The sequence below is a fragment of the Anolis sagrei genome, chromosome 6 (genome assembly GCF_037176765.1).
Source record: "Anolis sagrei isolate rAnoSag1 chromosome 6, rAnoSag1.mat, whole genome shotgun sequence".
Taxonomy (NCBI): Eukaryota; Metazoa; Chordata; class Lepidosauria; order Squamata; family Dactyloidae; genus Anolis; species Anolis sagrei.
In genome coordinates, this window is record NC_090026.1 from 120388144 (window position 1) to 120406380 (window position 18237).

Here is an 18237-nt window from a genome sequence, read left to right on the forward strand (position 1 = left end):
AGCAAAGCATAGCCCAAGAGCCACATGCCGTCACAGCTATTTCACTCTGGTGATGTCAAGTTCCCCACCAGTCTAACAAAGTCCCTCAGCCTCTCTCTTTTTTTTTTTTTAAAAAAGGAAAAACTGGGGGATAATTTGTGCCCAAAAGCCAGACTGAAAGTCCCTCAAAAACATGAAAATGTGAAAAAACTGCCCCAATTTGCCCTCACAAGTGCACAAGAATCTCATAGTAGCCCAGCTACGGGCAAGCTTCATCCCTCCAAGTGTAGGCTGGAAGGCTGTTAGGAATTGTGGGAATTGAAGTCCAAAATACTTGGAGGTCTGAAGTTTGCTCATGGATGCAGTAGCCCATAAGGTGAAGTTTTCCTCTAACTTTAAGTCTAGTTGGGTTGTTGTAGATTTTTTCAGGCTATATGGCTATGTTCTAGAGACATTTTCTCCTGACGTTTCACCTGCATCTATGGCAAACATCCTCAGAGGTAGTGAGGTTCCAATAGACCTCATTACCTCTGAGGATGCTTGCCATAGATGCAGGCGAAACATCAGGAGAAAATGCCTCTAGAACATGGCCATATAGCCCAAAAAACCCTACAACAACCCAGTAATTCCGGCCATGAAAGCCTTCGACAATACATTAAGTCCAGTTGTGTGGAGGGTGATGATCATCTCCATTTCTAAGCCAAAGAGACGGCATTGTCCATAGACACCTCCAAGGTTGTTTGGCCGGCATGACTGTTTGGAGCACTGTTACTTTCCCACCTATTGATCTACTCACATTTGCATGTTTTTGAACTGCTAGGTTGGCAGAAGCTGGGGCTAACAGCAGGAGCTCACTGCACTCCCTGGATTTGAACCTGCGACCTTTCTGTCAGCAAGTTCAGCAGCTCAGTGGTTTAACCCGCTGCACCACCAGGGGCTCTGGGCTAGGCTATAAGGACATCCAGTTTCCTCTGCAGCCCTTCTCAAAATGGCAATGGATGATGATATCCCATCCATTTGGATGACATTTTGAGAAGGACTGGCTAGGAAAACAGAAGTATTTGGGCTTGCTTTTAGGGAATGAAGTTTGGAGGGAAACTGGTTCCAGGTCACCATTCAGTTGAAACACCCTAATGTAATGGAATATAAAAATATATATTAAACAAACGTTTTTAAAGTGCTTTGCCTGTATTCAACATTCTCTCCGTCTCCTCATGTTCAAGTGAATACTGTGGTGACTAATATGGTTCACGGAGGTCTCATTCCTCTAAGGAATTACAAATAATAACAGCAACGTTGTTGGTTTTTTTTTTCCATAAAAAGACACATTAACACCACTCATCACAAGTGATTTTACAGATATCGTCGACTGAATGGGCATGACAATCACAAATGTTGATGTTCTGCACAACACCGAGAACTGCCCTGGGACCGTAACCTGGGAACAAAAGAAAATCTGGTTCACCCAGCAGCAAACTATTGCTTTTTAAACACTAGGGAGAAATACAGTGTCTGCACAACAGAAGAGCTGTCTTCGAGGGCAATGCCTGAACTCACAAGGATGTTTTCTTTACGTTGGAGTATCAACAGCTCATCTTGGAGCACCTGAGTTTCTCTATAGAGACTCTGCGTTCATGTTTCCCTCTCTGCGCAAGGTGAAGAAGGAAGATGCTTTGACTTTATATTTGTCAAAAAATGGTATTTTGCTCTCTTGTTGGAACACATTTCACGGCTGCCTGGAAAACAGGCTCTTGAAGGCATTGTTGTAGTTCTTGTTGAAGGCGGTGTAGATCAGAGGGTTGAAGAAGGAGTTGGAGTAGCCGAGCCAAAGGAAGATGCTTTTCCAGAGAGGGGGGATGTCGCAGGAGCAGAGCGGGTTGAGCAGTTCAGTGATGAAGAAGGGGATCCAGCACAACACAAAGACGCCTATGAGGATGCCCACCATCAAGGCAGCTTTCTTCTCCTTCTGCTCCCTCCAGGTGTCTCCATCAGTCTGGAAGGTCACCGTCGCATGGCGGACAGTAAACACCATCTGGGGCTGCTGAGAGCCTTCCTTGACCTGCCGGAGACAAATATACTCTTCAGACAGGAGTACTTTGTGAACAAAGCATGAATTCATGCCTATAGCATTATAACTACAAAGATACTGAAAACAACTGAGTTCTGCTTCCATTACATTTCATGGCATGTTGAAGATATGGAAAGGCCATGCTCATGGAGTCAAGCCCCCCAAATTTGGAGATTTTGTCTGACATTCTGCACTGCAGTTACCAATTTATAAGATAGAATTACAAATCTGTAACTGCGTCATATTACGATACTATATTGTCTTACTCTAAGGCAGGCATTGGCAAGCTTCGGCCCTCCAGATATTTTGGATTTCAATTCCCACAATTCCTAACAGTCATTAGCCACACTGGGCAAAGGAGGTCTGTTCAGAGCATGGATGAGCTCCCTCTGTCAGCTCCAGCTCCCCATGCTGGGACATGAGAGAAGCCTTCCACAAGGATGATAAAACATCAAAACATCTGGGCGTCCCCTGGGTAATGTCTTTGCAGACAGCCAATTCTCTCATACCAGAAGCAACTTGCAGTTTCTCAAGTCACTCCTGACCCAAAAAGAAAAAAAGCAGTTGATCAGGGGACAAAAAATATTGCATTCCCGGCCTCTTGTTTGGGAAGTGAGTCCCAAACAATAATAAGTTGGACTGTTCTTACAATTCATAATAGCAGTCTCACTTGCTGGCTAGAGGGGGCTGGAAGTGTCACCCTCCTTGCATCCCAATCACAATCTGAACAGACCTCCTTCACCTAATAGGTTTGTCCAAGAAGAAATTATTCAGACAGAATATCTGGAGACCATGGTTCAAATCCTTGGAGGTGAAAAGGAAGGATCATCACTCATCTCTAGCTATTGTCTACACAGAATCACGGTCAACTGATAGCATTCGTCTTAGTTGACTGGCGAACCCATTCCTGATGGCACTATAAACATTCAAGGAGCTATCCAAGGTACTGAACCCTATGTCCAAAACAGATTCAGCACCTTAGATCACTGCTTTAAAGTTCAGGTTGAAACTTGGCATGGGTTTCCAACCCTACTGGGATTGGGTCCTTTAGTTACCACTGTCTAGGATTAGTTGAAGTTCCTATAATCATCTAGAATCAAAGGGTAAGGGGACTTCTTCCAGGTCATGAGCCAAATTTAGTTTCAAGGTAGTTCTTGGGATGTGGGGGATGATATTAGGTGAAGGGTGAGGATAAAAGAAGAGAAAGAATGAGAATAACCTACAAAATTTGGCTTAACTCTCAGAAAAGAGATCCCCAAGAGATGCTATTCAACTTTTTCAGTGTTGGGGTATCAATACTAAAATCACTAAATCCTTCTCTTGGTTGGAAATCACCAACAAAGGGGAAGTAGCTTCACCTCCCTGGAAAAGTTTAAGAAGGAAGATTAAGCTCCCCATTCCTGATCTATAAGCACAACAATAGGAAGGTATGGAATATGGCAATCTGGATCTTCCAATAGGTTTCTGGAACCCTTGGTGGCACAATGGGTTAAACCCTTGTGCTGGCAGGACTCCTGACTGACAGGTCAGAGGTTCAAATCCGAGGAGAGTAGGTTGAGCTCCCTCTGTCAGCTCCAGCTCCTCATGTAGGGACATGAGAGAAGCCTCTTACAAGAATGGGAAGACATCAAACATCTGTGAGAAGCCTCCATATTATCCGGCATTTTCATTTATCCAACATCCTGCCGGCCCATTTATTTTGGATGAGCGAGATGCTACTGGATCTGGATCTTATAACTCAAGAGTGAGCAAAGCATAGCCTATGAGCCATATGCCGTCCCAGGAAAAATTGTGGGATAATTTGTGCCCAAAATCAACATTCTTACAGACAGCCAGTTCTCTCACACCTGAAGTGACTTGCAGTTTCTCAAGTCACTCCTGATACACACACACGGAGAACGTACATTTCTGGGTTATTTTCAGAAAATCATCAAGAAATATCTGATTTTGTGGGAAATGATGCTGTTCCTTGCCCTGCATTATATTACTAAAATGAGGAAAATGCAGGAGGATAATGAGGTACATTGAATTCTGCTGCTTAAAAGCAAATTTCAGGTCTCAGAAGTCTTTAATTATCAATCACACTGGGGTTTTTTGGACCCAGACTATATCTCAGAATAGTTTCTATTTTAAAAATTAACTCAAGCCCCTGAATCTGATGATAGATTCCAACCCAGCCTTGGAATATGCAAGTGCCCAATGAAATATTATTCCCAGCAACCCCAGCCCTCTCTCCATGTACCTTCATCCATCACTACAGCTGCCAGAAAATGCAAATGCTGCAGACAACCCAGCTGCCCAAATGAGGAGAGAAATGACAAGACCATCTGGTACTCCCTGGCCTGAGCTCACCGGCTGCTCCTGGAAACATTCTGCTTCCCCTCCCAAACAAGCCTTTGACTGGGGTTTAATATGGGTGCTCAAGGAGCAGCAATGGCAAGTGAGGGTTGCCGGGCTGTTTTCGGTCCATAACACATATCATATTGATGGATTATGCTATAATTAACTGCAACTTTTCTCTACTTCTGCACAACAGATAGACCCCTAACATGATGCTCCTAAGAACAAAACTGAAAGTTGTTGAGAGTTCTGAAAAAAGAATAAAACGTTATAAACATGGGTGCTTAGACTGTATTTAAACAGAGAAGCAACACATCTTGGCTTTCATTATATTCTTTTCTTCCAGGGCAGAAAAAGGGCAGCCTGGGGAAAACGATGTGGTAGAAACAAGCCTGCAATCCCAAGACACACTTTGCCCTCTTTTCTATATTTAAACTAAAAATCCTGTCCTATTCATAGCACCCAAGCACTGCCTATTAGAAGTAAATATATTCAGTTTCTTTAGGCGGGCCATTCAGAATTTCCCTTATTTTGAAAATTGAAAAATCCTAGCAACATGTCCCTAAATGCACTTTTTAGTGATCTAGGATTGTTTACATGCTCTATCCCTCTCCAAAATTTCTATCCTGTTTATATGTCACCTGGTTACGCTCAGCATTATTTTTAAAAATTTTAATTAGTACATTAGCCCTGACATAGGCTTTCAAACGTCGCCGTGTTATTGTTAATGTTTATTGCTATTTTCTGTTTATGAGTTTATTTTTTATTTGTATTACTATTGCTATTGTTTTTGTTGTTGTATTGTGGGCTCAATCTCATGTAAGCCGCACTGAGTCCCTTGGGGAGATAATAGCAGGGTACAAAGAAAGTAAAAACCCCAAAGAAACTGCCTTCTTGCCATTTGGGGCTATTATTCTAATTTAACCTTTCTGAACTTGGGGCACACAAGATGTATTGTGTGTAACTCCCATCGTTCTTCATCAGCCTGACAAATAACATGTGGAAGTAAAAAGGTTGGGGAAGGATGTTCTGTCCAGTTTGTTTCTCTCTCTCTCCTTCCTTCCTTCCTTCCTTCCTTCCTTCCTTCCTTCCTTCCTTCCTTCCTTCCTTCCTTGCTTTTATAGCAGTATGTGTGAAAAGGATATTGGGAGTCCTCGTAGGTAGGAAGTTAAACATGAGCCAACAATGCTATGCGGCGGCTAAAAAGAACAATGGGATTTTGGACTTTATCAATAGGAATCTAGTGCCTAGATCCAGGTACTACCTCTCTATTCTGCCTTGGTTAGACCACACCTGGAATCACACTGTGTCCCATTCTGGTCACCACAATTAAAAGGAGATGTTGGCAAGCTGGAATGTGCAACTAAAATGATCAAGGGTCTGGAAAACAAGCCCTACGAGGAGCGGCTTAAAGGCCTGGGCAAGTTTAGCCTGAAGAAGAAAAGGCTGAGGGGAGACATGACGAGGGCCATGTATAAATATGTGAGGGGAAGTCATAGGGAGGAGGGAGCAAGCTTGTTTTCTGCTGCCCTGAAGACTAGGACATGGAACAATGGCTTCAAACTACAGGAAAGGAGCTTCCACCTGAACATTAGGAAGAACGTGTGAGAGCTGTTCAACAGTGGAACTCTCTGCCCCGAAGTGGGGTGAAGGCTCCTTCTTTGGAGGCTTTTGAACAGAGGCTGGATGGCCATCTGTTGGGGGTGCTTTGAATGTGATTTTCCTGCTTCTTGGTAGGGGGTTGGACTGGATGGCCCATGAGGTCTCTTCCAACTCAATGATTCTATGATTCCTTACTTCTTCTTTCTTTCTTTCCTTCCAGCCTGCCTGCCTGCCATGGTAGATTTTGGATTGGGTTTGTCTTTGCCTTCCACCTGAGGCTGAGAGAGTGTGACTTACCCAAAGTCAGTGTCTTCCATGTCATTAAATTTAATCAGGAGGTCACCTATATTGGCGCTTAGTTTACTCTGTAGGATAAGGAATTACCTGGACCCTTTCCAGTCCAAAACTGTAGAACTAATGCAGTTTGATACCACTTTAACTGATACGGTTCAATATTATTAAATCATGGAAGTCTGAGTTTTGCAAGGTCTTTAGCCTTCTCTGCCAAAGAGTTCTGGTGCCTCGCCAGACTACAACTCCTATGATTCCACAGCATTGAGCCAAGCAGTCAGAGTGGTGTCAAACTGCATTGATTCTACAGTGTAGATGCACATCTAGAAGCCACAACCCAAGCCACATTGTGCATACTATTTGTACAGTTGCTTATGTAGCTGTCTTGCCATCACTGCAACCCATTAGAGGCAGAAAATCCAGAAGGACCCCTCCACGTTACCACAACGATAAGCATAAATCACAGCCCAACTATGACTGCATAGTTTGGAAAGGGGCAGAGGAGGGAACAGCTGTTCACACATGCACACAATGCCTGAAATGAAGCGGCTGTAGGCAAACACAATGACTGGAAGCACTCAATTCCATCATCAATTAAAACTGTTTGGGTACATAGGGTTCCATCGTCTGTACTGCATCAGAATGACTGAAGCTTTGATTCTGTTCATGGTCCTACATTTCTCTGGGACAGCCCTACCCTTAATGTGATGAGACAAGGGCCTCACCTCACTTCAGGCTGCAGAGATTCGGGTCCCATGGAAGGGCATTTTCCTTTCTTCTTTCCTTCCCCTTTGGTGCCACATTTATAAGACAAAATAAGTGTGTGTTTTCGCTGTAGAATTCATGCAGGGTATAGCCCAGTGGGTTGATACCCTTGTGCTGTTTGTTTTGCTGTCTGTGTCCCTCTTCAGAAGATTTGCGCTCATTTTCTATCCCTGTGATCACTGGATTTTGAAAAATGTGGCTTGTTGTGGAAATAAGGAATAGTGATGAGAGATCTTTTCCCCATGATAATTCTTCCAGGAATGAATTTCCCTTCTAAAGGTAGATTTCTCTTACTTCCTGTTGTCTCACCCCCATTCTTAACTGTGAGTCATTTGTAAATTGGATGTCTGCAACTTGGGGACTGCCTGTAATAGTATGTTTTACAAACATGCACCATAGCTGTTGACTTTATGTGAAGATGGAACTCACCTAGTTCATAGCATGCTTATGCGCATCATATTATCCCATATGACAGCCAGTTATGCCCAGACCTTGTTTTGGTCCAAAACTCCCATAATGACGGAAGGAGTTCTAGGATCCCTTTTATACTGCCATATAATCCATATTGGCTGCTTTGAACTGGATTATGTGAGTCTACATTGCCATATAATCCAGTTCAAAGTAGATGGGTAATGGTTTTCCCTTACACTAAGTCCAGTTGTTTACGACTCTGGGTTGGTGCTCATCTCCATTTCTAAGCCAAAGAGCTGGCGTTGTCCGTAGACACCTCCAAAGTCATGTGGCTGGCATGACTGCATGGAGTACCGTTACCTTCCTGCCAGAGTGGTACATCTGCATGTTTTTGAACTGCTAGGTTGGCAGAAGCTGGGGCTAACAGCTCACACTGCTCCCTGACTTCCAACTTGCGACCTTTTGGTCAAAGTAGATAAACTGGATTTTATATGGTAGTGTAGAAGGGGTTTTGGAAACATAGTGCAAAATAGGGAGAAATTTTTCCTAGCATTGCAAAGAGCTCACCTCCAGGGCTTCTGGAGTAATTGGCGTGATGGAATTGCTCTTGCGTGATCCAATGCGAAACTTAGCTGCCTTGTAGATTTTCCAGTATACGAAAAGCACCACGCAGAGAGGCACGTAAAATGCCCCGAATGTGGAGAAGATGGTGTAGGAAGGCTCCCGGCTGACCTGACACTCTTCATTGCCCTCTGAGTAGGTCTCCCCCCAACCAAAGAGTACTGGAGCCAAGGAAATGATGGCTGAGAGGAACCAAGTCAGAGCAATCATGATGTTGGAGATGCGTCTCCGGGTCCGCAAGGTGTACTCCAGGTGTCGAGTGATGGACCAGTACCGATCCAAAGCAATGGCGGTGACGTTCCAGATGCTGGCAGTGCAGCAAAGCACATCGCAGGAGATCCAGGCTTGGCATAGAGCCCTCCCCAGCCGCCAGCGGTGTCCAGACAATTCATGCACCAGGCTGAGGGGCATCACCAAGGCGGCCACCATCACGTCCGAAATGGCCATGGAAGCCACCAGGTTGTGGGGCACCCGGTGGAAAGTGCGCACCCGCAGGATTGTCGCCAGCACCAGCAGATTCCAGAGGAAGGTGGCCACTGCCAACATGGCCAAGAGGGTCAAGATGAGGACAGTGAAGACCGACAAGGATCGCTCCCCAGATGGGAAGTCCTCAGCGGAGTCAGAACCTATCTGACTGGAATTGGCAAAAGCGGTGACCGAGAAGCAAGTGAAGTTTGGGGACCAATCCATCATGCAGCGATTAGCCGAGGAGCATATCTTGGTGGAGACAACCAGATGGATAGGCTTCTTCTAAATTAAGCACCGGCCCTTTTTTTATGCCCAAGATAATATCATACTTCTGGAAAAGATGATAGATGTGCCTTATTTCAGAGCTCTGGCATGCTCCCAGTTTAGAAGAGCACCAATCTGGCAAGCGTAGGCATTGGCGAGGAACACACTAAGGACACGTTCGCGAACCAGTCTTAAATCCATTTTTAAATCCACCTGTAAATCCAACAGAAAACAAAAAGACAAAGTCATAAGCGGCCAGTTGAAAATGCCGTGCTGTTCTTATTGTTATGTGCCTCAATGTTGTTTTTAAGATATAGTAGCCCTAAGGCAAACAAACCTCACAGCCTCTGAGGATGCCTGCCATAGATGTGGGTGAAACTTCAGGACAGAATGCTTCTGGAACATGGGCATACAGCCTGGAAAACTAACAGAAACCCAAATCTAGAGTGGTTCTTTTCCTTGGCAAGATTTGTTCAGAGGGCATATATTATTGTCTTCTTTGAGGCTGAGACAGACTTGCCCAATGTCTCCCTGGGGGTTTCCATGTCTGAGCAGGGTTTACAACCCTATTCTGCCAGTTTTTTTCTCAGGATTTCCATGACTGGGCAGATATTTGAATTCTCATCTCCCAAAACTCAAGTTCAGTACTCAAACTACTGTACCACTCTGACTCCTTAAATAGGCAGTTCCCAAGTTACAAACACCTGACTTACAATTGACTACCTTTAAGAACGGAGGTGAGACAACAGGAAGTGAAAGAAATCTACTTCTAAGAAGGTAAATCCACCGTGAAAGAGTTACCATGGGGAAATGGTATCTCCACCGAAGCTTTATCACCAAGCCACGTTTTTTAAAAATCCAATTATCACAGGAACAGAAAGTGAGATGAAATCTTCTGAACAGGGGCACAGATAGCAAAACATCACAGCGGTGTTACTGTTTACCCTTCTCTGTGCTGTCCAAAGCTTTCATATAAAGAGAGAGAGAGAGAGAGAGAGAGGACACACACACTAGCTGTACCCACCACACATTGCTGTGGCCAATCTTCCCTCCCTCTTTCTCTCTTTATCTCCTTCCCTTTCTTCCTTCCTTCCTTCCTTCCTTCCTTCCTTTCTTTCTTTCTTTCTTTCTTTCTTTCTTTCTTTCATTCTTTCCTTCTCTCCTTCCTTCCTTCTCTTCCTCTTCCCTTCCTCCCCTCCCTTTCCTTTCCTTTCTTCTTTCTCCCAGTTCTTCCTTCTCTACCTATTCTTGGACTGCAACTCCCAGCAGTCCTCCTGATCTATCGATCGATCTATCTATCTATCTATCTATCTATCTATCTATCTATCTATCCATCCATCTACCTATCTATCTCTAGCTAATCTAGCTAATCTGGAGCATTGCTGGGAGTTGCAGTCCGGGAATAGGAAATTGGAAATATACAGGGATTGGGATGCTCTCAAGGAAATCCAAAGAGAAGAAAGCTTGCATCTTGGAAGCAGTGTGTTTGGATAATCCTCCTCTCCTAAAGGGCCTGGTCTAGGGGATGCTGGGAACTGTAGCCTGGAAGCAAGTGTGGATATGCTATTGTGTGTTTTCTTTGCTGGGGGAGACGTTTTTGCGCATGCGCTGTAGTGTCTTTTTGGGTTTTTGCTTTTTTTTGCTTTTAAGTCCCTTCTGCTATGTTTCTCAGTGTTTTTATGAGGGATGGTCACTCGTTGGCCTGAGAGGTGTATTGTGTCCAAATTTGGTGACAATTTGTCCAGTGGTTTTTGAGTTGTGTTAATCCCACAAACAGAAATTACATTTTTTATATAGATACATACACATTTTGATTTAGACACACACACACATATGAGCCCCCAGTGGTGCAGCAGGTTAAACCACTGAGCTGCTGAACTTGCTGACTGAAAGTTGAGTGGTTCAAATCCGGGGAGCCGTGTGAGCTCCTGCTGTTAGCCCCAGTTTCTGCCAACCTAGCAGTTCGAAAATATGCAAATGTGAGTAGATTAATAGGTACCACTCTGGTGGGGAGGTAACTGCGCTCCATGCAGCCATGCTGGCCACATGAACTTGGAGTCATCTATGGATAACACAGGCTCTTCAGCTTAGAAATGGAGATGAGCACTTACCTCCAGAATCGGACACGGCTAGACTTTAAGTCAAAGGGAAACCTTCACCTTGTGTATATACACACAGTTTTAAAATGTAACTGTTCTGACTTTCATACAAATTCAATTTAAGAACAAACCTACAGAACTTGTTCGTAACCTGGGGACTGCCGGTACACTGAAAATGCCTGCTTTTTTGCTTTCCAGAGTTTAAAAACACATACATTACATGAAACTTCACGAGAATACAGGAGAGTGGCATTTGGAATATTAAGATATTTGCCTTTGTATTGCCCATCTTCATACCTTATTTGACTCTTTAGTATATTGTTTTTGTAAGTATTTCTATTTCTGCCAGGAAGGTTGAACTATAGTTCCCATCAGCCCTAAGACACCTGAAAGGAAGGGATGCAAGAGACCATCAACTAGGAAGTGTAATCATGAGTGTAATCTCCACATCTGGAAAGGCACTGGAGTGGAAAGCCCATTTTAAAAATACAACCATAAATTTTATTACACAATGCATAACGATCCCTCTGAGCATATGCAAAGGGCTTTTCCTACCTTCCCATTTAAATCAAAGAAGAAGGAAAAAAACAAAACCTTCCAAGAAAGGAGACAACACTCCTTGCATATAATATTGAATCCCAGTAAATCTTGCCAATCAAAAGGTTGGCAGTTTGAAACATGGGTCAGGGTGAGCTCCTGGCCTTTAGCCCAGCTTCTGCCTACCTAGCAGTTCGGGGAAAAATATTTATTTATTTTATTTATTTATTTTTGACATTTATATGCTGCCCTTCTCACCCCGAAGGCGACTCAGAGCGGCTTATAAGATATACATACAATATACATCTATACAATATACAATATACATACAATCTATATAAATAAAAATCTAATGTACGTTTGTGGGATTAACAGAACTCAAAAAGCACTGGACGAATTGACACCAAATTTGGACACAAGACACCTAACAACCCAAAGTATGTCCTTCACTCAAAATAATTGATTTTGTCATTTGGGAGCTGTAGTCACTGGGATTTATAGTTCACCTACAATCAAAGAGCATTCTGAACCCCACCAACGATGGAATTGAACCAAACCTGGCACACAGTTCGCCCGTGACCAACAGAAAATACTGGAAGGGTTTGGTGGGCAGTGTCCTTTGGTTTTGGAGTTGTAGTTCACTTACATCCAGAGATCACTGTGGACTCAAACAATGATAGATCTGGACCAAACTCTACACGAATACTCAATATGCTCAAATGTGAACACTGGTGGAGTTTGGGGAAAATAGATTATTGACATTTGGGAGTTGTAGTTGCTGGGATTTATAGTTCATCTACAATCACAGAGCATTCTGAACCCCACCAATGATAGAAATGGGCCAAACTTCCCACACAGAACCCCTAGTGGGCCACAGCAACGCGTGGTAGGGGACAGCTAGTATATTATATTATTAGCATAGTACAATATCAGTATTATATATTACTATATTGTATTATACCATTATATTGTAATATTATTAGTAATATTACATGTAGTATAAAATATATAATTGTGAGTAGATAAATAGAAATGTGAGTAGATAAGTAGATAAGGCTTTAAAGCGAGGAGGTATTTTAAGGTGCCCATAAGGAAATGCCAGAACAATGCCAACGATTTGATCAAGGAGGAAAGTTTACAAACAAAGATCTTTGGCAGGGAAGATGGAGTGACAGCACACATCACTCCCATGGCTGGAACTAAGCACAGCCTCCAAGATGCCAAAGATAGGAAAAGCCTATATATATACTTCCTCTATCTATGTACAGTTGTCCGTCTTGTCAACGTTTGCCGTATATGTGTTCTGTGATCCGCTCTGAGTCCCCTTTGGGGTGAGAAGGGCTGAATATAAATACTGTAAATATATAAATCAATGCACCCTCTTCTCTTTTGGTTGCATTGCAAGAACAAAAGTGTGTATTAAAAAAAAATCCCTTTCAAACATATAAAATGGACGCCTTATCAGTTACGCTCCAGCCGCTTAAGTGGCTGAGGGGGAAAAAGAAAGTGGTCTGAGGCCAGGAATTGTGGAAGTTGAAGTCCTAAACACCTGGAGAGCCAAAGTTTCCCCATGCCTGCTCCATACAGTAGAATCAATGCATTCTCAAAGCCTTTCATGGCCAGAATCACTGGGTTGTTGTGAGTTTTCCAGGCTGTACGGCCATGCTCCAGAAGCATTCTCTTCTGACATTTCGCCCGCATCTATGGCAGGCACCCTCAGAGGTTGTGAGGCAGCAGAGCACTTGATGAACCAACTTGGACACAGCATATTATTTGAGAACACAGCAATGCTGGACCACTCTAACAACTACCATGTCAGACTACATAGAGAAGCCAGTGAAATCCATAAAGCATGTGGACAACATCAACAGAAAGGCGGAAACCATGACAATGAACAAAATCTGGCTACCAGTATTAAAAAACTCTAAAATTACAACAATAAATAAAGAGCAACTTAAAACAAACAGGGGAACTCCAGACAAGAAACTATCAGGGACACCTAATCACCTCTCAACAAAGGATTCCTCCAGGCAGTAAGAAGCCAGACCTTGGAACTGCTAGGACATTAAATGCTAATCAAGGTGGTCAGGACAGTAAATCAAGAACAACACTCAAAAACAGGGGAATTCCAGACAAGATACTTTCGAGGACAACTAATTACCTCCCAACAAAGGATTCCCCCAGGCAGTAAGAAGCCAGACCTTGGAACTGCTAGGACATTAAATGCTAATCAAGGTGGTCAGGATAGTAAACTCAAAAACAGGGGAACTCCAGACAAGAAACAGTCAGGACCAGTTAATCACCTCCCAACAAAGAATTCCCCAAGCCGTAAGAAGCCAGACATTGAAGCTACAAGGCCATTAAATGCTAATAAAGGTGGCCAATTGCAACATTCACACCTACCTCAAACAAACAAGGGTTCTGGACATTCTACATATATATAAACCCAATTTTCCTAGTTTCCAGCAGACATCACAACCTCTGAGGGTGCCTGCCATAGTTGCAGGCAAAACGTCAGGAGATAATGCTTCTGGAACATGGCCATACAGCCCGGAAAACTCACAGCAACCCAGAATCAACTCTTTCTGTGAATCTAGTGCTGGATCTACACTACTACAAAATGCAGCTTGCATTATATGGTTAGTGTTGATGACCCAATTAACGAGGTTCGATGCAGTTCAAACTTCATTAAATGGGTCTACACTGAGCATTTAATGCAGTTCCAAACTGCATTGCATGGTAGTGTAGCTCCAGCCACTGTAAATAAAGAGTTTTCTGTTGCACCCTGAAGAACAGTCACTCACCTGTAGGCTGAGGGGAGCTTTCATAGCAAATGAGATCTGATGCAAAAGCTTTTCGGGTTGGAGCAAGGCTGCATCTAGATAGAGATAATCACAGCAGTGGTTTACTTGGGAGTAAGTCTTGCAAAGCTCAGGAAAGTGGCAAGTAAAGATCGTCTTCCTCCTTGGAGGTCAGTCCCAAAGCCTTCTCAATCTCCCCTCGTGGAGATCCACGCGTGGAAAAGTCCCAAACCGAGTCAAGCAACAATACTTTGGCTTCAGTTCCCAAGTCAATATCTTGAAGTGTGCTAACCTTCCTGTTTGGAGGTTAGTCCCAAAGCTTTCTCAATCTCCCCTCGTGGAGATCCACGCGTGGAAAAGTCCCAAACCGAGTCAGGCAACAATATTTGGCTTCAGTTCCCAAGTCAATATCTTGAAGTGTGCCAACCTTCCTGCTTGGAAGTCAGTCCCAAAGCCTTCTCAATCTCCCTTCGTGGAGATCCACGCGTGGAAAAGTCCCAAACCGAGTCAGGCAACAATATTTGGCTTCAGTTCCCAAGTCAATATCTTGAAGTGTGCCAACCTTCCTGCTTGGAGGTCAGTCCCAAAGCCTTCCCAATCTCCCTTCGTGGAGATTCACGCGTGGAAAGGAAGAATTCCCAGACCGAGTTAAACAACAATACTTTGGCTCCAGTTTCCAAGTCAATATCTTGAAGTGTGCCAACCTTCCTGCTTGGAAGTCAGTCCCAATGCCTTCCCAATCTCCCTTCGAGGAGATCCAAACGTGGAAAAAAAGAAGTCCCAAACCGAGTCAAGCAACAATACTTTGGCCTCAGTTTCCAACCCAAGCTCTCTTTTAACATGGGATGCTTGAGTAATGCATTCCTCTGTAGTAAAGGGTTGGACTACATAGCCTTTGGGGTCCCCTTTGACTCTTAAGTCTTAATTTATCTCCCTACCTTTTTCCCCCCTCGCATCCAATACGAGTTCAAAATATGCGGAAACCCGACATTAAAAATGGAATAGAAGGAGAGACAGACAGACCTCAGTATCCATCCGCTGATACCAGGGATCTGATGGCTTGGTTGGCATCAAGTTGGCACAAAGAGCTGAGCTGCGACCTGGATCTCAAGACTTCTTCCTCCCCATCATCATCATTATCTCCTCGGATCACTCCCGACAAAGCTTTGTTTCCCTCCCGAAGGAACGAGATTGGAGCTGTAACGCGTTCCCCAGGGAAGCAATGTCGGCTCAGTGGGGACCTCAATATCCGCAGGTCTTGTCCAGCTCCAGACGGGAAGACAAAAGCGGGGTGCCTGTTTTCCTCTGAGTCGGGCGCGGCTGCTTTCTTCCTCCGACGCGGTGAAGGCTTTGGGAGGAAGAGGAGGAGGATGGAGAAGAAGGCGAGGCAACGCAAAGGCGGGAGAGACACCTCCCCAAGGATCCAACCCTTTCCTCCTGCTTCTGGGAGGTCTTGGGAGGGATCTCTTGTGCTCTGCGACTTCCCAGCCCCTCGTCCAGACGTGTCCCGGTTTGATCCCGGCAGAGAGGGAGCCAGAGGCGTCCCTCCTCCCCTTCTGTTCCTCCTCGCCTCCTTTCACCTTCTCGTTTGTCTTGATTCTTTTTTGTAGATGGAGGGAGTTGAGCACACGCTTCTGCTGGGATGCTTCCACGCTTTCAAGCATGGAAAACTCCAGCATCTCACACTCATCATATTTTAATTTCTAGTTACTTTGGAAGTAACTTAGTTACTTTTCTAGTTAGAGGGCCTCTAAATGGAGGAAAGATATAACATTCTTCTAGAATTACATTCTGCAACAACTCACACTCAACAAATTTTATTCCTAGTTACTTTGAAAGTAAATTATTTTTTCAAGTTACAGGGACGTGATTCCATTAAATGGAGGAAAGTTATAACATTCTTCTAGAATTACATTTTGCAACATCTCACACTCAACAAATTTTATTTCTAGTTACTTTGTAAGTAACTTAGTTACTTTTCTAGTTACAGGGGTGCTGCTCCATTAAATGGAGGAAAGATACAACATGCTTTTAGGATGATATTCTCCAGCATCTCACGCTCATGAGATTTTATTTCTAGTTACTTTGGAAGTAATTCAGTTACTTTTCTAGTTACAGGGATGTGACTCTGTTGAATTGAGTAAAGATATAACATGCTTCTAGGATTACATTCTCCAGCATCTCACGCTTATCAAATTTATTTCTAGTTACTTTGGAAGTAACTTAGTTACTTTTCAAGTTACAGGGATGTGACTCCATTAAATGGAGGAAAGATATAACATTCTTCTGGAATTACATTCTGCTACATCTTTCACGCATCAGATTTTATTTCTAGTTACTTTGGAAGTAACTTTGTTACTTTTTTTAGTTACAGGGGTGCTGCTCCATTAAATGGAGGAAAGATATAACATGCTTCTAGGACAGTGGTTCTCAACCTGTGGGTCCCCAGATGTTTTGGCATACAGCTCCCAGAAATCCCAGCCAGTTTACCAGCTGTTAGGATTTCTGGGAGTTGAAGGCCAAAACATCTGGGGACCCACAGGTTGAGAACCACTGTTCTAGGATGACATTCTCCAGCCTCTCATGTTCATAAGATTTTATTTCTAGTTACTTATTAACTTAGTTACTTTTCAAGTTACAGGGGTGCAGCTCCATTAAATGGAGGAAAGATATAACATTCTTCTAGAATTACATTCTGCAACAACTCACACTCAACAAATTTTATTTCTAGTTACTTTGGAGGTAACTTAGTTACTTTTCTAGTTACAGGAATGTGATTCCATTAAATGGAGGAAAGATATAACATGCTTCTAGAATGGCATTCTCCAGCATCTCACACTCATCAGATTCTATTTCTAGTTACTTTGGAAGTAACTTAGTTACTTTTCTAGTTACAGGGGCGCAGCTCCATTAAATGGAGAAACGATACAACATGCTTCTAGGATGACATTCTCCAGTCTCTCATGCTCATGAGATTTTATTTCAAGTTACTTTGGAAGTAACTTAGTTACTTTTCTAGTTACAGGGATGTGATTCCATTAAATGGTGGAAGAAATATATAGCATGCTTTTAGGATGATACTCTCCAGCATCTCACACTCATGAGATTTTATTTCTAGTTACTTTGGAAGTAACTTAGTTACTTTTCTAGTTACAGGGATGTGACTCCATTAAATGGTGGAAGAAAGATATAGCATGCTTTTAGGATGATATTCTCCAGCATCTCACGCTCATGAGATTTTATTTCTAGTTACTTTGGAAGTAACTTAGTTATTTTCCTAGTTACAGGGATGTGATTCTATTAAATGGAGGAAAGATATAACATGCTTCTTGGATGACATTCTCCAACATCTCATGCTTATAGATTTTATTTCTAGTTACTTTGGAAGTAACTTAGGTACTTCACTAAATGGAGGAAAGATATAACATTCTTCTAGAATTACATTCTGCAACATCTTACATTCATCAGATTTTATTTCTAGTTACTTTGGAAGTAACTTAGTTACTTTTCAAGTTACAGGGGTGCGGCTCCATTAAATGGAGGAAAGATATTAACATTCTTCTAGAATTACGTTCTGCAACATCTTACACACATCAGATTTTATTTCTAGTTACTTTGGAAGTGCGGCTCCATTAAATGGAGGAAAGATACAACAGGATGACATTCTGCAGCATCTCACACTCATCAAATTTTAACTAGGAGACATTAATGATCTATGTTTTATTGACCTTGCTATGATTGTATATTTATACTATTGTTTTTAATTTGTTTTATATCTTTTATGATGTTCTTGGGCATTTAATTTTGCCTCTGTAAACCGCCTTGAGTCGCCTGTGGACTGAGAAAGGCGGTATACAAATATAGTAAATAAATAAGTAAATACGTATTTCTAGTTACTTTGGAAATAACTTAGTCGCTTTTCTAGTTACAGGGATGTGATTCCATTAAATGGAGGAAAGATATAACATGCTTCTAGGATGACATTCTCCAG

The 18237-nt window shown here is 42.9% G+C and overlaps 1 protein-coding gene across 1 annotated transcript; it reads right to left on the reverse strand.

The window, feature by feature from the left end:
- Positions 1-939: 939 nt before the first annotated feature.
- On the reverse strand, positions 940-14990 carry HTR5A (5-hydroxytryptamine receptor 5A). Its single transcript, XM_060782592.2, has 3 exons — positions 14250-14990; positions 8024-9022; positions 940-2038 (listed from the first exon to the last, which is right to left on the reverse strand). Exons 2-3 carry the CDS (start codon positions 8768-8770, stop codon positions 1706-1708), a joined length of 1080 nt encoding a protein of 359 aa, XP_060638575.2. The 5' UTR covers positions 8771-9022; positions 14250-14990; the 3' UTR covers positions 940-1705.
- Positions 14991-18237: the final 3247 nt, after the last annotated feature.